Source organism: Columba livia, chromosome 1 (assembly GCF_036013475.1).
Source record: "Columba livia isolate bColLiv1 breed racing homer chromosome 1, bColLiv1.pat.W.v2, whole genome shotgun sequence".
Classification (NCBI taxonomy): Eukaryota; Metazoa; Chordata; class Aves; order Columbiformes; family Columbidae; genus Columba; species Columba livia.
Genome location: NC_088602.1, coordinates 77,691,286 through 77,705,458, shown reverse-complemented (window position 1 = coordinate 77,705,458; position 14,173 = coordinate 77,691,286). Strand labels below are relative to the sequence as shown.

Sequence of the window (14,173 nt, the reverse complement as noted above, 5' to 3'; positions counted from 1 at the left end):
GTCTCCCCCTTCCTGAACGCTGTTGCCCGCCCCGGTATGCAAGGCCTCTCTCTTTGAGCTGAGGGATGTAGCTGCCACTTTCTCCTTTGCTGGTTCAACCAGCAGCAAAGCTGAACAGGTTTCCCAGCGTCACACAGACAGGACAATGACACGTCCATCACACAGATTAGCACGGACAAGGCACTGCTTTCAACAGGACCCACATAAAACATAAACATCGAAAGCCAAGACCCTCATCATCAACTGGTAGAGATAAAAGGTCACTAGGGAAGGCACACATCCAGACCCACACACACTCCCCTTGTTTTACACAACTGGCCCCTTTAATGCCCCTTTCTGTCTGTTCCCTCTTTGTTCCTTACCATTCCCGAACCCTGCATGGTCCCTCATCAGATGGCACAGTCTCACCAACCCCCCAACATCCTGGCTCCCCAGGTGTACATCCTTCTGAAGTTGTGAAGTCAGGTTCACCTGCAGTTTCTTGATATCCCACCAATTAGCGTGTCTGATGAGGTTTATTTCTTGTCTTTTTCTCCATTAAGTTTTTCTGTTGTGTCTCTATATTTTGTTTATGGCTTCCTCCTTTTCTTACTATCCCTTTTTGTACTGAAAAAGTCATTGACCAGATACCCTTAAAGAAGCAGACACTCTCCTTCCCCACACCCTTACAGGTTGTATTCAAACACATTACAGCAAAGAGTAGCTACAAGGTCCTTGTGAATACACTTTTCCGAGGTTAGATAGCAGAATCAAGAAAATGCTAGCTGCTTCTTGCCACTAAAATTGAGAATTTTAGACACTTTTTCACTTATTATTTTTTTTTCATTTTCCTGATAGAATAACTTTGATTACCAAATAAAGTGAAGTTGGTCCATTAGTATGAAACAGTTAAGAAAATACTCTCCAAATAGATTCTGGCTTTGAGACGGGCCTGGTGGTACAGTCATTAAAGTAGGGAACGTTCTTCAAGTTAGTGAGAGTTTCACAGGCCTTGGGAAGAAAGCCATAGATTCCTATGAACTGTATGATATTTTCAATTTAAATTACAGCTAAAGTTTTCAACAGTGTCACTGTATTACTGTGAGTCCTTTCATAGAGAGGCACAAGAAAAAAGGTACTGTCCTCTGTCACTGTAAGCATACTGTGCTGTATTTTAGTTTCAGTTGTGATCTTCATTAGCATATGGTAAACACTCTCATATATGTTTTTCAGGTCAAAAGGTGTGCTACGGTGAACTGAAGCGTTCTTGTTACAAGTTAGCGTATTTCCAGGACTTGTCTAGACGTGTGGGCTTTCAGGAGGCCCGCCAAGCTTGTGAAATTGATGGTGGGGCTTTACTGAGCCTGGAAAGTGAAGCTGAGCAGCAACTAATAGAAAACATGTTGCAAAACCTCACTAAATCAGGCTCTGGGATTTCGGATGGTGATTTCTGGATCGGCTTGTGGAGAAGTGGTGATGGACTAGCCACCTCAAGTGCCTGTCCTGACCTCTATCAATGGGCTGATGGAAGTATTTCATCATTCAGGTAAGTCTATGAGACTGCTTATTGAGAAGGTTTCATGCAAAAAAATTGAGAGTGAAATGCACAGCAAGTCTTCTAGAAAGAAGCTTGAAGGCTTGCAGCCACACTAAGTTAGTAGCATCCTTCCTTAAATTCCCCAGATAACGGGAAGATGGCAACCAGGGGTTTGAATTTGAAGCTGTGAAAGGATGGCATAGTGTGGTTTCAACCTACAATTACCTTTGCTCATATCTCATGAGTTTGCCTCTGTATGGCTTTTGGAGGATTTCTACCCCACACAGAGGATTTCGGATATGGTCTGAAATCGGACAGACAAATTCTGCAAGATTCTGGCCACTTTGAATCAGGGAGACAGATACCAAGTAATTTAATCCATGTTACTTAGTGTAAATTGCTCTGTTTCTGCCTTGTCTTTTGAAAAGCCCTTAATTTCCTGGTTATGTAAAAGACCAAAGTAGCAACAGCTCAAAGTAGCAACAGCAACAACAAAAGACCAAAGAGAACAGCTTGTTCTCTTCTTCTGAGAAGAACAGAACAAGTAACAGTCAGATAGGAAGGAAAACAGGTAGCAGAGCAGTAGTGTGTTATTTCTGCAGAGGTACTTTAGTCAGAATTTTATTTAAGATCCAGAGATATGGAGCACAGGCTCTAAACTCCTTTCACAGAAGAGTTGTGGGAAATGCAGCATATCTCTGAAGAGAATGGGAATGGGACCATTGAGGTTGACATGTTTTCTCATGTAAACTGCTTTCCTTGGCATCTTTATGAACCTTACCTTCAAAATCTTAAAGTTTGTCTTTATGTGTACCACTAGAAATTGGTATACAGATGAGCCTTCCTGTGGAAGTGAAGCCTGTGTTGTGATGTATCATCAGCCAACTGCAAACCCTGGTCTGGGAGGGCCATACCTTTATCAGTGGAATGATGATAGATGCAACATGAAGCACAATTTTATCTGCAAGTATGGCCCAGGTATGTGAAACTAAAGTTATACTTCACAGGTGGGACACTTCCTTAGAAAAACAATTGCCTTTTGTTTTGTGAAGGAATCAGCAAATGTCTTGTGGCCCGTGATCCTCATTCCTTTGATGTGTGAGTCTCCGAGCTGACCTTAACAGGGGCTGTAATATATCAAATATAGTGGTAATTTAAGTAAACCTATTTGTATCTAATAAGAATATTTTCAAGGTTAACGTTACTGTCATGCATCCCCAGGTTTACTATACTTTAACTCATTCACTAGTTACTTTATTCTCCGCAAGGTGTTTCAAGTGGCTATTTACTTCTTCCCTTCTTGCTATCAAGTGAATGACCAAGACATCTCTTGGTCCTGTTATAAAAAAAATTACTATGTCATTACACTTTCAAACCTCTGACATTTCATACCAACTTCTGTGTGATGTCTGTTTCTAAAAGTTTTGACTTGAAGAAAGAAAAAAAGTCCAGAACAGCAGGAAGAAAATCCTGCATTCGTGCATGTGGATTTATAGATGTGAAAAGCAGATGCACGCTAGTTCATATGGTGACAGAAAAATCCAGATCTTAAGCAATTTGGCTGTACTTCCAGACATGACATAGGTTCTGCATATGTCAGTAGAGGAAACATGAACTGTAAACTAGAACTTGGTGCAAACAGAAAAAGAATGTGAAAAGTAAACCTTCAAGCTGAGTCTGTAACAGTTTCTACCTCTGCTGGTACTTACATTAGATGCAAACATGTTTTTCAGCACTATCATGCAAATGCTTTCAAATAATTAATGATGTGCCTGCTTTTCAAAAAAATAAATTGAGAGAATGAATATGAAATCCTACTCTTAGCAGCTATTTGGCCTACCTAATTCTGCAGTTTCCTACCTGCTTTCCCTATCCTCATGATCTAGCAATAATGACTCTCTTTGTAGGCATCTATTTGTCTGTACAGATCCAGGCTATTTTCTCCCTCCTGTTTTGGTGGGTAGACAGCTTTCTCACTGTTTAATATCTTAATGGAGGTATTAATGGCAATTAATACTTCAAGCAGGCATTAAATACTTGGAAGCCTTGATATACCCACACATGCTATACTCACACATTTAATCCCTCTCTTCAAATCTGTTCTTGCTCCTAAAATTATTAGTGACTATCATTGTCTTATGGTGATCTGTTATCATCTTGGTCACACAAGCCATTAAAGGAACTGTGATGTATAAAATTTTGTTACTCTTCCAATTGATCACAATTATTTTGAAATAAGAGAACATAATAAAAATATTTTAAGTTGTTAAAAACATTTTTATGTCAGAAAATGTAGGTTTGATTAAGAAGACTTTGTTTGATGTATATTTCATATCTTTAAAAGCAAACAAATATAAATGAAATAATTATTTTGTAATAGTGAATGACTTACCATTCTAGATGTGATGTGATAACTGTTTTTTTCCTGTTTCTTTCACACACTGAAAAAATGCTGAGTATTTTGGATGGGCGGAAAACAAAATAACAGTAACAATGAAAATTAATTTATATTTCTTTCACTATGTAGAAATAGATTGCTAGTATATAATAAGGCAAACAATATGTAGATAGATTATTATTGGGACTGACATTGTTATGCAGCTAAATGCAGTGTTGTTGAATTGTAGATATTTACTTTTCAAGCTGTTGGAATTGTGCTCTTTAGGAAAAGAGGCTATTCTTCAAGAAATACATTTTTCTATCACATGGAGAAAAGTAGATGCATAAATGTATATAAACAGGTATATGACATTTCTTTCACTGCCTGAAGAAAGTACCACAGTGTTTGTAAGAAAATTACATTTATTATCTAAAACCTAGTGAGACTTGCAAATGACCTTCCCCCCTCACCAAATCACTGCAATCACTTCAACATCAGCCATTTGCAATACAAAACCCATCCATTTTACCAAGAGTATTAAAGTGCCACATGCATATTGAATTTCACATTGTTATTTGAGTATACGGTTTTTCACAATTTTCCTGGATGTTTTGAATACAGGGTATGTGATACCAGTCATAGACCGAAACACAGAGGTTGTAGGTGACCATGCTGAGTTTGCATAAAATTGTATCAGTGTTTATTAGGCAGTCTTACTCAAACAGGATTTACAGTTCTGGTAGTCACTTCCATTTTTGTAACCCCTTTTTATAGTACCTCCCTTGACAGCATTTACTGTTGCAATGTTCAGTCTGGCTTTACATGATATTGATCATTCAATGATCTTAAATTTAATTATAGGTTGGTAATTGCAACCACATTTAGTTCCTGTCCAACTCCTGGAGGTTTGATTGTACAATGAAATTAAAAACTCATCTCCTCTTCTGCTGTCTAGAGCCAGAACTCAGTTCTTTTTGGTATTTTAATATCTTTCTTTATATATGGCCAAATGTAGCCACTTTTAACCAGAGCAAATGAAATAATTGCCTTTGTTCTAGTAGGCTTTATTGCTCCTTTGATTTACAGCAGTTTGTGTTTATCAGGAGACTCAGAACTGCAGGCTAATAGCACTATATTAATGTAATCTTATGATAAAGGCATGGTATTCTATCAGTCATGCAGATTCCACTCCTGTGCCCATCCTTTCAATATGAGATAATTATTTCTATAATCTTTGCAAACACTTAGTTGTAACAATAAGTAAACTTGCAAGCCTCTGCAGTACAGCTCAAAGCCGTGAAGTGGTTCTCCAGTTTCTGATGCATTACAAGAAATATGAAACTATCATTCCTCTGTTGGTAACTTCACTTCCTGATGTGCTGTGTTAGAACCCATTGTCCATGATTTGCCGGTTGGAAAACTGAACTATATGAAGCTGACATCCAGCCTCACAAACTTGTGCTGCTTTGTTTTGCTCCATAGCCAAAATTCTGTAAGCATTATTTTGAAAATGTTAATAAGATTCAAGTATTAATCAAGAACACTTCTTTTCTATTGTCTTAGGGTCATCTGCCCTAATGAATCTTTGAATATGTTAGGAGTTTTATTCAGCACAGGAAATTAAGGGATTCAGTGATTTATCCAGTAACCTAGCAGAAGCCACCAAGCACTGGAACTAGAATAAACTATAGCCCTTTCCTAAGGAGAAAAAAAAGTACAAACTAGAAGCGATTTGACACTAGTTTGCAAATAGTCTAGTAAAAACATTTAATGCTGAAGAATTAAACGATTATTGCTTTGGAGAATGTATACTGCATGAAAAATAATGAAAACATCTGTTTTACTACACACACTTTTCATTCTTCAACAATTGATTTCAAATATTGATTTAACAGATAACATCTTTGAAAAAGAATTAGGAGACAGAGCAGAGCCAGATTATGGTAAGAGATTTCAAAATATTAAATTGGGTTTTAACGGTGAATACATAACTCTAAGGATAGCTTACAAGAAGGCCCAAAATCACTCAAGTTTAACAGCCATAGTTTAAAACTGGGACATAGGAAAAATGAACCCTTTAGAGAGCAATGGGTACGAATAGATGGCTGTAGATCATAATAGCACTGCTCATAATTCTTGTTCCAGATGTAATCCTAATTTTGCAATAAAATCCTGTTTAAATGCTTATATCTAACAGTTTAATCAACCCTGAAAAAGTTCACTTTTCCGATATAAATTAAGATGTAATTACTATTGATTTATTTAACAACATAACAGCCACACTTTGTATGCACTGTTTCCTTTACAGGTGTTTTTCCAACAGTCCCAGCAGGAAATCCTTATGACACAAGCAAACCAGAAGATCAGTATCATGTTATTGCTACTGAAACAGGTAATGTGTTCATATGAATCAAGTGTTCTGGTAAAAGTATTAGCAGTTCTAGTAAAAAATATCAGCAGTAGACTCAGTTAAATTAATCTTTAACAGTTTCCATTGTTGTCAGTCTATTTCCCCAGGAAGTGCCCTGAAAAAGTATAGCTTTGAGTAACATTTCACATGTTTTAGTCAGTCCTCTTAACTGTGGGAACACATTATTTGCACATCTCTCAAACTTCAATCCAAACCTACACTTTAGCAGTCATTGCAATCTGCACCATGTCTCTGACCCCAGTGAGTCTGTCAGGATTTCGCTTGTGTTCGCCCATCTGTGGAGGGTCTCTTGTGCTGTTATACTGCATGCCTTGCCTCTCTGTATCTCCTACCCACCTCTTCCCCAACCAATGTAACAAACACATGGTGTATACACTATACTATATCAGATAACTGGGGCCCACAACAAAAGGCACAAATAACTCCTAAAACAGACAGGGAGCGAAGTTTTCAGTTCTCTGCAGAATAAGCACTGTGCCATACCTCCCATACGTACCCTGTGTTTCAAGGAGTATCACATGCTAGGAGGAGTTAAATGCTTTGCTGAGATTTCTAGCAGAGGTGGCACTTGATATTTTGAAAATGGATACCTACATCCTAGGAGCCTGCTGTTGTTCTCCCAGCTCCTTAATTGAGCAACTCGTGTCCTGAACAGAGTCCTGTGGTTCAAGAAGAGATGTAGCATAGCCTTAATTCAAAGGATTCATAGAATCATAGAAACATTTTGTTTGGAAGAAACCCTCAGGATCATTGAGTCCAACCATAAACAAACTCAAGCACTAAACTAAGTCCCTATGAATCTTGTCTAAATTCCTTTTAAGTACCTTCAGGGATGGTGACTCCACCACTTCCCTGGGCAGCCTGTTCCAATGCCTGACAATCCTTTCTGTGAAGAATTTTTTTCTAATTTTCAATCTAAATCTCTCCTGGCACAACTTGAGACCATTTCTTCTTGCCCTATAACATGCTACTCAGGAGAAGAGACCAACACCCTCCATGCTACCACTTGCTGTCAGGTACTTGTAGACAGCAATAAGGTCTCCCCTCAGCCTCCTTTTCTCCAGGCTAAACAGCCCCAGTTCCCTCAGCTGCTCATCATCAGACTTGTGCTCCAGGCACCTCACCAGCTTCATTGCCCTTCTCTGCACTCTCTCCAGCACCTCAATGTCCTCCTTATGATGAGGGGCCCAAAACAGGATTCCAGGTGGGGCCTCACCAGTACTGAGTACAAGGGGATGATAACTTCTCTAGTCCTGCTGGCCACACTATTCCTTATACAAGCCAGAATGCTGTTGGCCTTTTTGGCCACCTGGGCACACTGCTGGCTCATGTTCAGCTGGCTGTCAAGCAACACCCCCAGATCCCTTTCTGCCAGGCAGCTTTCCAGCCACTCTTTCCTGACCCTGTAGTGCTGCCTGGGGTTGTTGTTACCCAAGTGGCCTTGTTAAACCTCATACAATTGGGTTTAGCCCAATGATCCTGCCAGTCCAGATCTCTCTGGCCTTCCTACCCTTCAGCAGATCAACACTCCCACCCAACTTGGTGTCATCTGCAAACTACTAAGGGTGCACTCAATCCCCTAATCCAGATCACTGATAAAGAGGTTAAACAGAACCGGCCCCAACACTAAGCCCTGGGGAACACCACTCGTGACTGACTGCCAACTGGACTTGGCTCCGTTTACCATAACTCTTTCGAACATCTCTGAGGAGGAACTCAGGATTTTACAGGATTACCACATGGGACTATGAAAAGCTGGTGTTCCCTTTCCATGCTTGGCTGGATTTGAGCCATTTTCCTAACTGATGTTCCCATTGTTGTAACTCAAGAGAAATGGATATACTGATGAACTGTATTTTAAAACAGATAATACTGTTTTGACAAAAAATGCAAAGACTCTCTACCTGAAACTCATAACAAACCAAACTCAAATATTCACATTTATTCTTGCTAGTGAAAATTTGTTCAAAAGAGGACAACAGTTAAAGTCTCTACAATTTGTACATATAAAAGTATATTTTTATAAAATGGGCACGTGGTTACTGAAAAAGTCACTTTCTGGAAGTGGTAGACCCTGCCCTCTAGTCTGGGCAGATAATAGAGTGCCATCTTCTATCACTTCCCACTCCTTTTGCCTAAGGACTTGCAGGGGAGCACCTTTAGCTCTCTTCACATTAGCCAAGGACAGTGTAAATTTGTATTTTAAGGGGAATAGGGAGACAAGAGCAAGGTTTGTTCCTCTTGTGGTCCTGAATGGCTGGGAATCCCAGATGTAAGGGCCACTGACTAGACAGGTTATATGGACCGTAAAAATAATAGGCTGTGAAATTCACTGTCTTTAAATATTTGAATTTTCTATTATAAAATTGGAAAGCTTGCATTGACACACATAGAAAATATCAGACTTAAAGTCCTTAAGATATGTTTTGCACACTGCTGAAGAAGTACTATTTCATTCTTGATATTGCTGTGTCATCTTTTTGGAGCTCTTCTTATAGAAGGAATGTGTAAATGTTCTTTTTTGTAATTTAATGTATTTCTGACATTTTACTCCAGATGTTTACTCATGTGGTTAAGAGTATTTCAACATGGAAGACATTAATGAGAACTTTCTGTTTTATAGGTATAATTCCAAACCTAATTTACGTCATAATACCTACTATACCACTACTGTTGTTGATACTGGTGGCTTTTGGGACTTGCTGTTTCCAGATGCTTCATAAAAGGTAAAATATTCTAATCCAGAATGGTTTTATAAGGCAGAATTCTTGTTTCCATTGGCAAGCTATTCATATTGAAAGACTGCTTACATCTGTCTCTAAATATGCAAATAAGCATCTCTTCATCTATTAAAATCCAAGTAGTTTACAGCTGAACATTCACCATTAGGTTTTTCCACAATACAATGAAATAGTTCCATGTCTCACAAAGTACATTGCCATTAGGACTTCACCTGTTTCTGAAGAAGGTATCTTTGCTGACCATTTTTTATACTGAGGTCCTGTCAGCACTTTAACTTTACCTCTTCCATCATGATTACCACCTATACAGAATGTGGGCTTCGGGGCATAACAGTGGGGTTCTCACTGATACAGTGTGAACTCAAGGAGTCCCCCCAGTTTCTGACCAAAAGTGTATTTTTTCCCCAGGACAAATCTAAGGGGCCAGCAGCTGTTTAATGCTGTTTCAGTGCATGTCCCATATGAGCAACAGATGGGCCACTGGAGCAGACAAATTGAAAACAAAGAAGGAAAAACATGTCTTTAGCCACACACCAGTGCAAATCCTTTGTACATCATGTATTTGTCAAAGAAGATGCATAAAGTAAATACACGTGTGCACACAGATGTAGCATAAAACATATTATTATGCAAATAGGAAACATTTCAATCTGTGATACAGGATATGTTTTCATTCATGTTTTAAAATTCTTTGAACTTTTTATCTTTCTCAAAATGTGATTTACCGAGACATGACAACATGTAATTTTTATTTTTTTTTCTGAACTAATCTTTCTGAAAATTTCAAGGATGCTTTTCATACTGCAGGTTTTTTTCAGGAAGCATTCTCAAGTTAATGTAATCCAGAAAAGTTTAAACCAAAATGTGTTTTATAGATAAACACTATTTTGGTAAAATAACAAGAGTAATAAACAGATTCACAAGCTGTTAACTCTCTTGAAGAGCAGGAATACTAGTAAGGAATATGACAGCACTATTTTAGGAAATCAGAAAAAAAAAATTCCTCCTTACTTTTAGTCTTTATTTTTTCTTTCTGGGTTTTATTTAGCACTTTCTGAAAATAGCTGAAATAACTTATTTCAAGCGAGAAAACACTCCAAGTGTCAAGTCTACATATGGCTCTATGAGTGAGTGTACACTATTTGCAGCACTATTTAGTGATCTCTCATTGAAACAAGTGAACATAAGGAGAAGATCTTTTTAGCTCTGCATCATAAACTAGATTGTGTCTTTATGTTATATATTTTTCTATAAAGAAAAGGAAAATGTGCACTTTCCAACCTGTCTTATGGCAGGCAAATTCATTGTTGTGGAAGGTTGTATCCAAACCTAAGTGCTGGGGCTGTAGAATGTTGGAAACAAAGCAAAAAGAGTAATAAAGGAACCATATAGCAATTATAAAGGTAATCTAACTCTGGAACCCTTACTACAATGGACCTGGATTTCTTGGTAAGTATGATATACATGCTCATACATTTTCTGGCAGCTCTTTCACTCCCCAGAAAAGGTTTAGCTCTCAAAAACTCCTGGGGAAAAAATGAGAGAATCATGGCCCACTGAAATCAATAGAAATAGCCTTGTTGACTTCAGTGGGCTTTGATCAGGCCTTTGATGCTATAGCAGTTCATCCAGAAGTAATTCATCTGATCTTCCAAGACTTAAAAATTGTATGACACAGATACTGGAAATTCAGCTTGGAAGATTGTATTTTTCTGTTAACTGATTAGTTTGGTAGATTAAATGATACAAAAATTAGGAAGAAATGGATTTGAATCAAAGCTTTTTTTTTTTTTTTTTTCCCCCAGAACCTTCATTTTGGGTTGCACCAAAGCTTTTATTTAAAGAAAATAAAACAAATTTTCTCAAATTCATTTTGGTATCACCAAAAATGAAGTATTTTATTTTTTATCTGTTGAAACAGAACTTTGTTTTTAAAAAAATGTTTCTCCATATGTTTCAGTTATATTTCCACATATGACCTAACTTGCAAATCATTTTGGTCCATCTCAAATTCACACTTCTTGGGTAAAAAGCAAATTAGAAAAAAAAACAAACAAAGGCAACTACTTGAACTGGTCATCTGGACATTGTAGAGCTTTAGGAAAAGTATTATGTCCTTCTGGGGAAGGAGGGATCCCCAGCTTTCCAAGTGAACCTGACTTCTCATTCTTTTTTAGGCTTCCACAGCATGGTGACCTTTCCTCTGAAAGCCACAATCCATGGCCAACCAGGACATGCCTAGCTTGAAAGGTCATGACTAATTTTGCCTGGCGTTGGGCTCTTAAAGGGTAGCAATAAGGCAAAGCAAAACATCTTCCCTGTAGCTAGCAGAAATGGTCAGCTCATTCATGCTTAGATGCTCTCCCTTTCATTTCTTCCAGGGAAGCAAGGAGAAACTGCTTCAAAGACCCATCTCCATTATCATCTGAATGCCTTGCAGAAAGTTTAAATTCCAACCTGGTATATGTCTCAGTTTCTATGATTGCATTTGATGGTCAAAACAGTGATATGCTCAAGCTATTTCCTGTATCTTCCTTACCCCTCTTACTAAACCCTATTTCCTGAACTGAATGTATAGCTGTTGAAAATCAGCATGGGTTCGCTGGAGATAAGCTCATTTTATACAGCTATAGTTCTGATCCAAGGTATTTAGAAATTGTTCCTGCTGTGTGGCAAGCAGTCTCCATTCAAAGCATTTCATCATTAATTTATAAAATATACCTAATTTTGCTGTATTAATCTGGAAGTAAGTAGTGAAACAATTTCTTAAAGAAAGAAGTGCTGAAACTACTTGATCCATTGCAATTGCTTTGTTTATAGCATTGTGGCCTGATCTAAAGTCCACTGAAACCACTGGGAGTCTCTTAAATTACTCCAATGGGCTCAGGTACATAATGCATTACTTGGTAGGACTTCAGAGGTAAGTCTGGAGGAACTAAAAACTACTGTACCGTCCAGCTCCCTCAAAGTACATTTTAAATCAACTCAGGCTCACATTTACACACCAGGGAAAGAATAAAACTGAATGCATAGGACTGTTGGGATCTTGGCTCTCAGGTTTCCACCTTGCAGAATTTTGTACAGCCACTTCTTCTCCTTTGGTTTTTACTTAATTGGAAAAACAAAACAAAACAAAGCAGTGGAAAAATCCTAGCCAGAGTATAAAACATTTTGATTGAAATGCAGCTGCAGTGGCTCATGAAGTGCCTTTTCAGTAGACTTGAGTGCACTGTCATCTACCAACTAAGGGAGGGAAGGTGGTGTGTTGTGGCAGTCATGGCAGAGGTGCTACTTATGTGGAAGGACTGGTGTCAACTTGCTGGATACCTCAGGGCTCCCTGTGAAGATCAGAGTGAAAATTTTTGCAGTGTTGCAGAGCAAGTGCTTTTGGAACCAGTTTTCTCTTTTTAATTTAAAAAAATAAAAGCAGACATGAAAACTACTATTGACAGTTTTGAATGAAAACTAGGCCTAAGGAAGCTTTCTACCAGTCATTCATTGCTAGGAGTCTGATTCATGTGCCATTATTTCATTTGAAGTTAGGTCAAGCCTTGAAGGGGAGAGACTTTCTGGCATGCCAGTACATGCTGGCACCTGTTGGTGTACCATGGTCACAGGGGTGCAGTTCCGGGGTGCACGTGAGCAGGGTTGCAGTAGCCCCCTGGGGTGGGCGGGCTGCACCCTGACCACCTTGGATGTGGGTTCAGGGGCATGTGCGCTCTTGTCCCCCATATGTCCCCTCAGACAAGGGAAGCACCCACCATCCCACCACCCTCGTCAAATGGGGTCTGCACCCATCTCTGAAAAGGCCACTCTGTATGAGTAGGTGTGGATTAGATAAATGTGAACTGAAAACAAAAAAAAACAAAACAAAAAATCAGGCCAAGTAATTTTAATTCTTGGGAGGAGCGCTGTTAAGCAGGGTGGTCTGGTAATTTTGGTAACAGTTGCTTACCTCGACCTGCCACTGCAGTGCTATGCTTGGTGCAGAGTGGGCATGACCCTTTTGTGGAGGGGGAACCGATGCTATGAAAGCAACAAAGATGGCCTTCAAACACGGGATGAAATACCTGGTCTGATCACAAACTTAAATCAGGATTGCAAAGGCACACATGCACTGAAAATAGTTTATATTTTTATTTTTCAGTAAAGGAAGAACAAAAACCAGTCCAAACCAGTCCACACTATGGATTTCAAAGACGCCTAGGAAGGACAGTAGCATGGAGGTATAACAGTTTACTGACTGAAAACAAAGCAAAAATAACATTTTGCAGTCAGGATGTATTATAATGTCATCAAAGAACATTAGCTTGGAATGGCTTGAAAATGCAAAGGATCTACAAGAATGAACTGTAAGCTCCCCCTTGAGGCAAATGTTCAGATCGTTTTTATATAGTGTTTGATTATTAATTCAGTAACAAAATATGCCATGCTAAATAAAGGGTATGTGTTTATTTTGCTAAGAGATGTAAGTTAGCTGGTTGTGAGCAATGAAATGAACAGAGCATTTGAAGTTTTTATGGGAAAATATCTACAATGTATATCAGTTTTACAATTGTTTGTAGTTAAACACACCCTCTTTGTTTCCTTTAGTCTCTCATGCATTGTAATGTAGTTGATGTACTGTAAATGGAACTGACAATTTTACAATGTAACAATTATTTATCTTTGCATAAATGTTTGATACAAAATATTTGTTTAGTATTTATTTGTACACCTAAGAGTTTTTGATCCTCAAGCACACAAATTATTGTATTACTGACTAACATGGTCACTAGCAGAGACAGCCACCGTGTTGTGACATCAATCTGATGTGGCAAAATTCAAGGATGCATAAAAGTCATTTGATGTCATATAATGAATCCACTTTGCCAGGGAAGGACCATAACTTTTTGACATATTGGTCCAAGGTCAGCATAAATCACTTGGCAAGTGGTACCTCATTAATGGGTGTCTTTTGAAGGCAGCCGTTAGTTGTTATTTAAGTAAAATATTTTTACTTTTTCTGGGGAAGAAAAATAATATCACAATGGTAAGAGTCTAAGATTACTTTTTTCAGTAAATCTATGTAAAAAAACATTAAAGATCATTTAAATATAGCTAAT

General features: G+C 38.3%; 1 protein-coding gene across 7 annotated transcripts in view; it reads left to right on the top strand.

Moving 5' to 3' along the window:
* CHODL (chondrolectin) overlaps nucleotides 1-13,755 on the top strand; it is a 30,448-nt gene extending 16,693 nt beyond the window's left edge. Inside the window, exons 2-8 of one of the 7 annotated variants that reach the window (XM_065063574.1) lie at nucleotides 1,213-1,525; nucleotides 2,337-2,494; nucleotides 5,792-5,839; nucleotides 6,205-6,288; nucleotides 8,951-9,053; nucleotides 11,450-11,528; nucleotides 13,216-13,755. In XM_065063574.1, the coding sequence (XP_064919646.1) occupies nucleotides 1,213-1,525; nucleotides 2,337-2,494; nucleotides 5,792-5,839; nucleotides 6,205-6,288; nucleotides 8,951-9,053; nucleotides 11,450-11,528; nucleotides 13,216-13,218 (788 nt within the window). In that variant the 3' untranslated portion in view covers nucleotides 13,219-13,755. Of the gene's footprint in view, nucleotides 1-1,212; nucleotides 1,526-2,336; nucleotides 2,495-5,791; nucleotides 5,840-6,204; nucleotides 6,289-8,950; nucleotides 9,054-11,245; nucleotides 11,416-11,449; nucleotides 11,529-13,215 lie in introns of those variants that run through there. The other 6 variants (XM_065063595.1, XM_065063598.1, XM_065063570.1 and 3 more) reach the window with 6 other exon arrangements.
* Nucleotides 13,756-14,173: the final 418 nt, after the last annotated feature.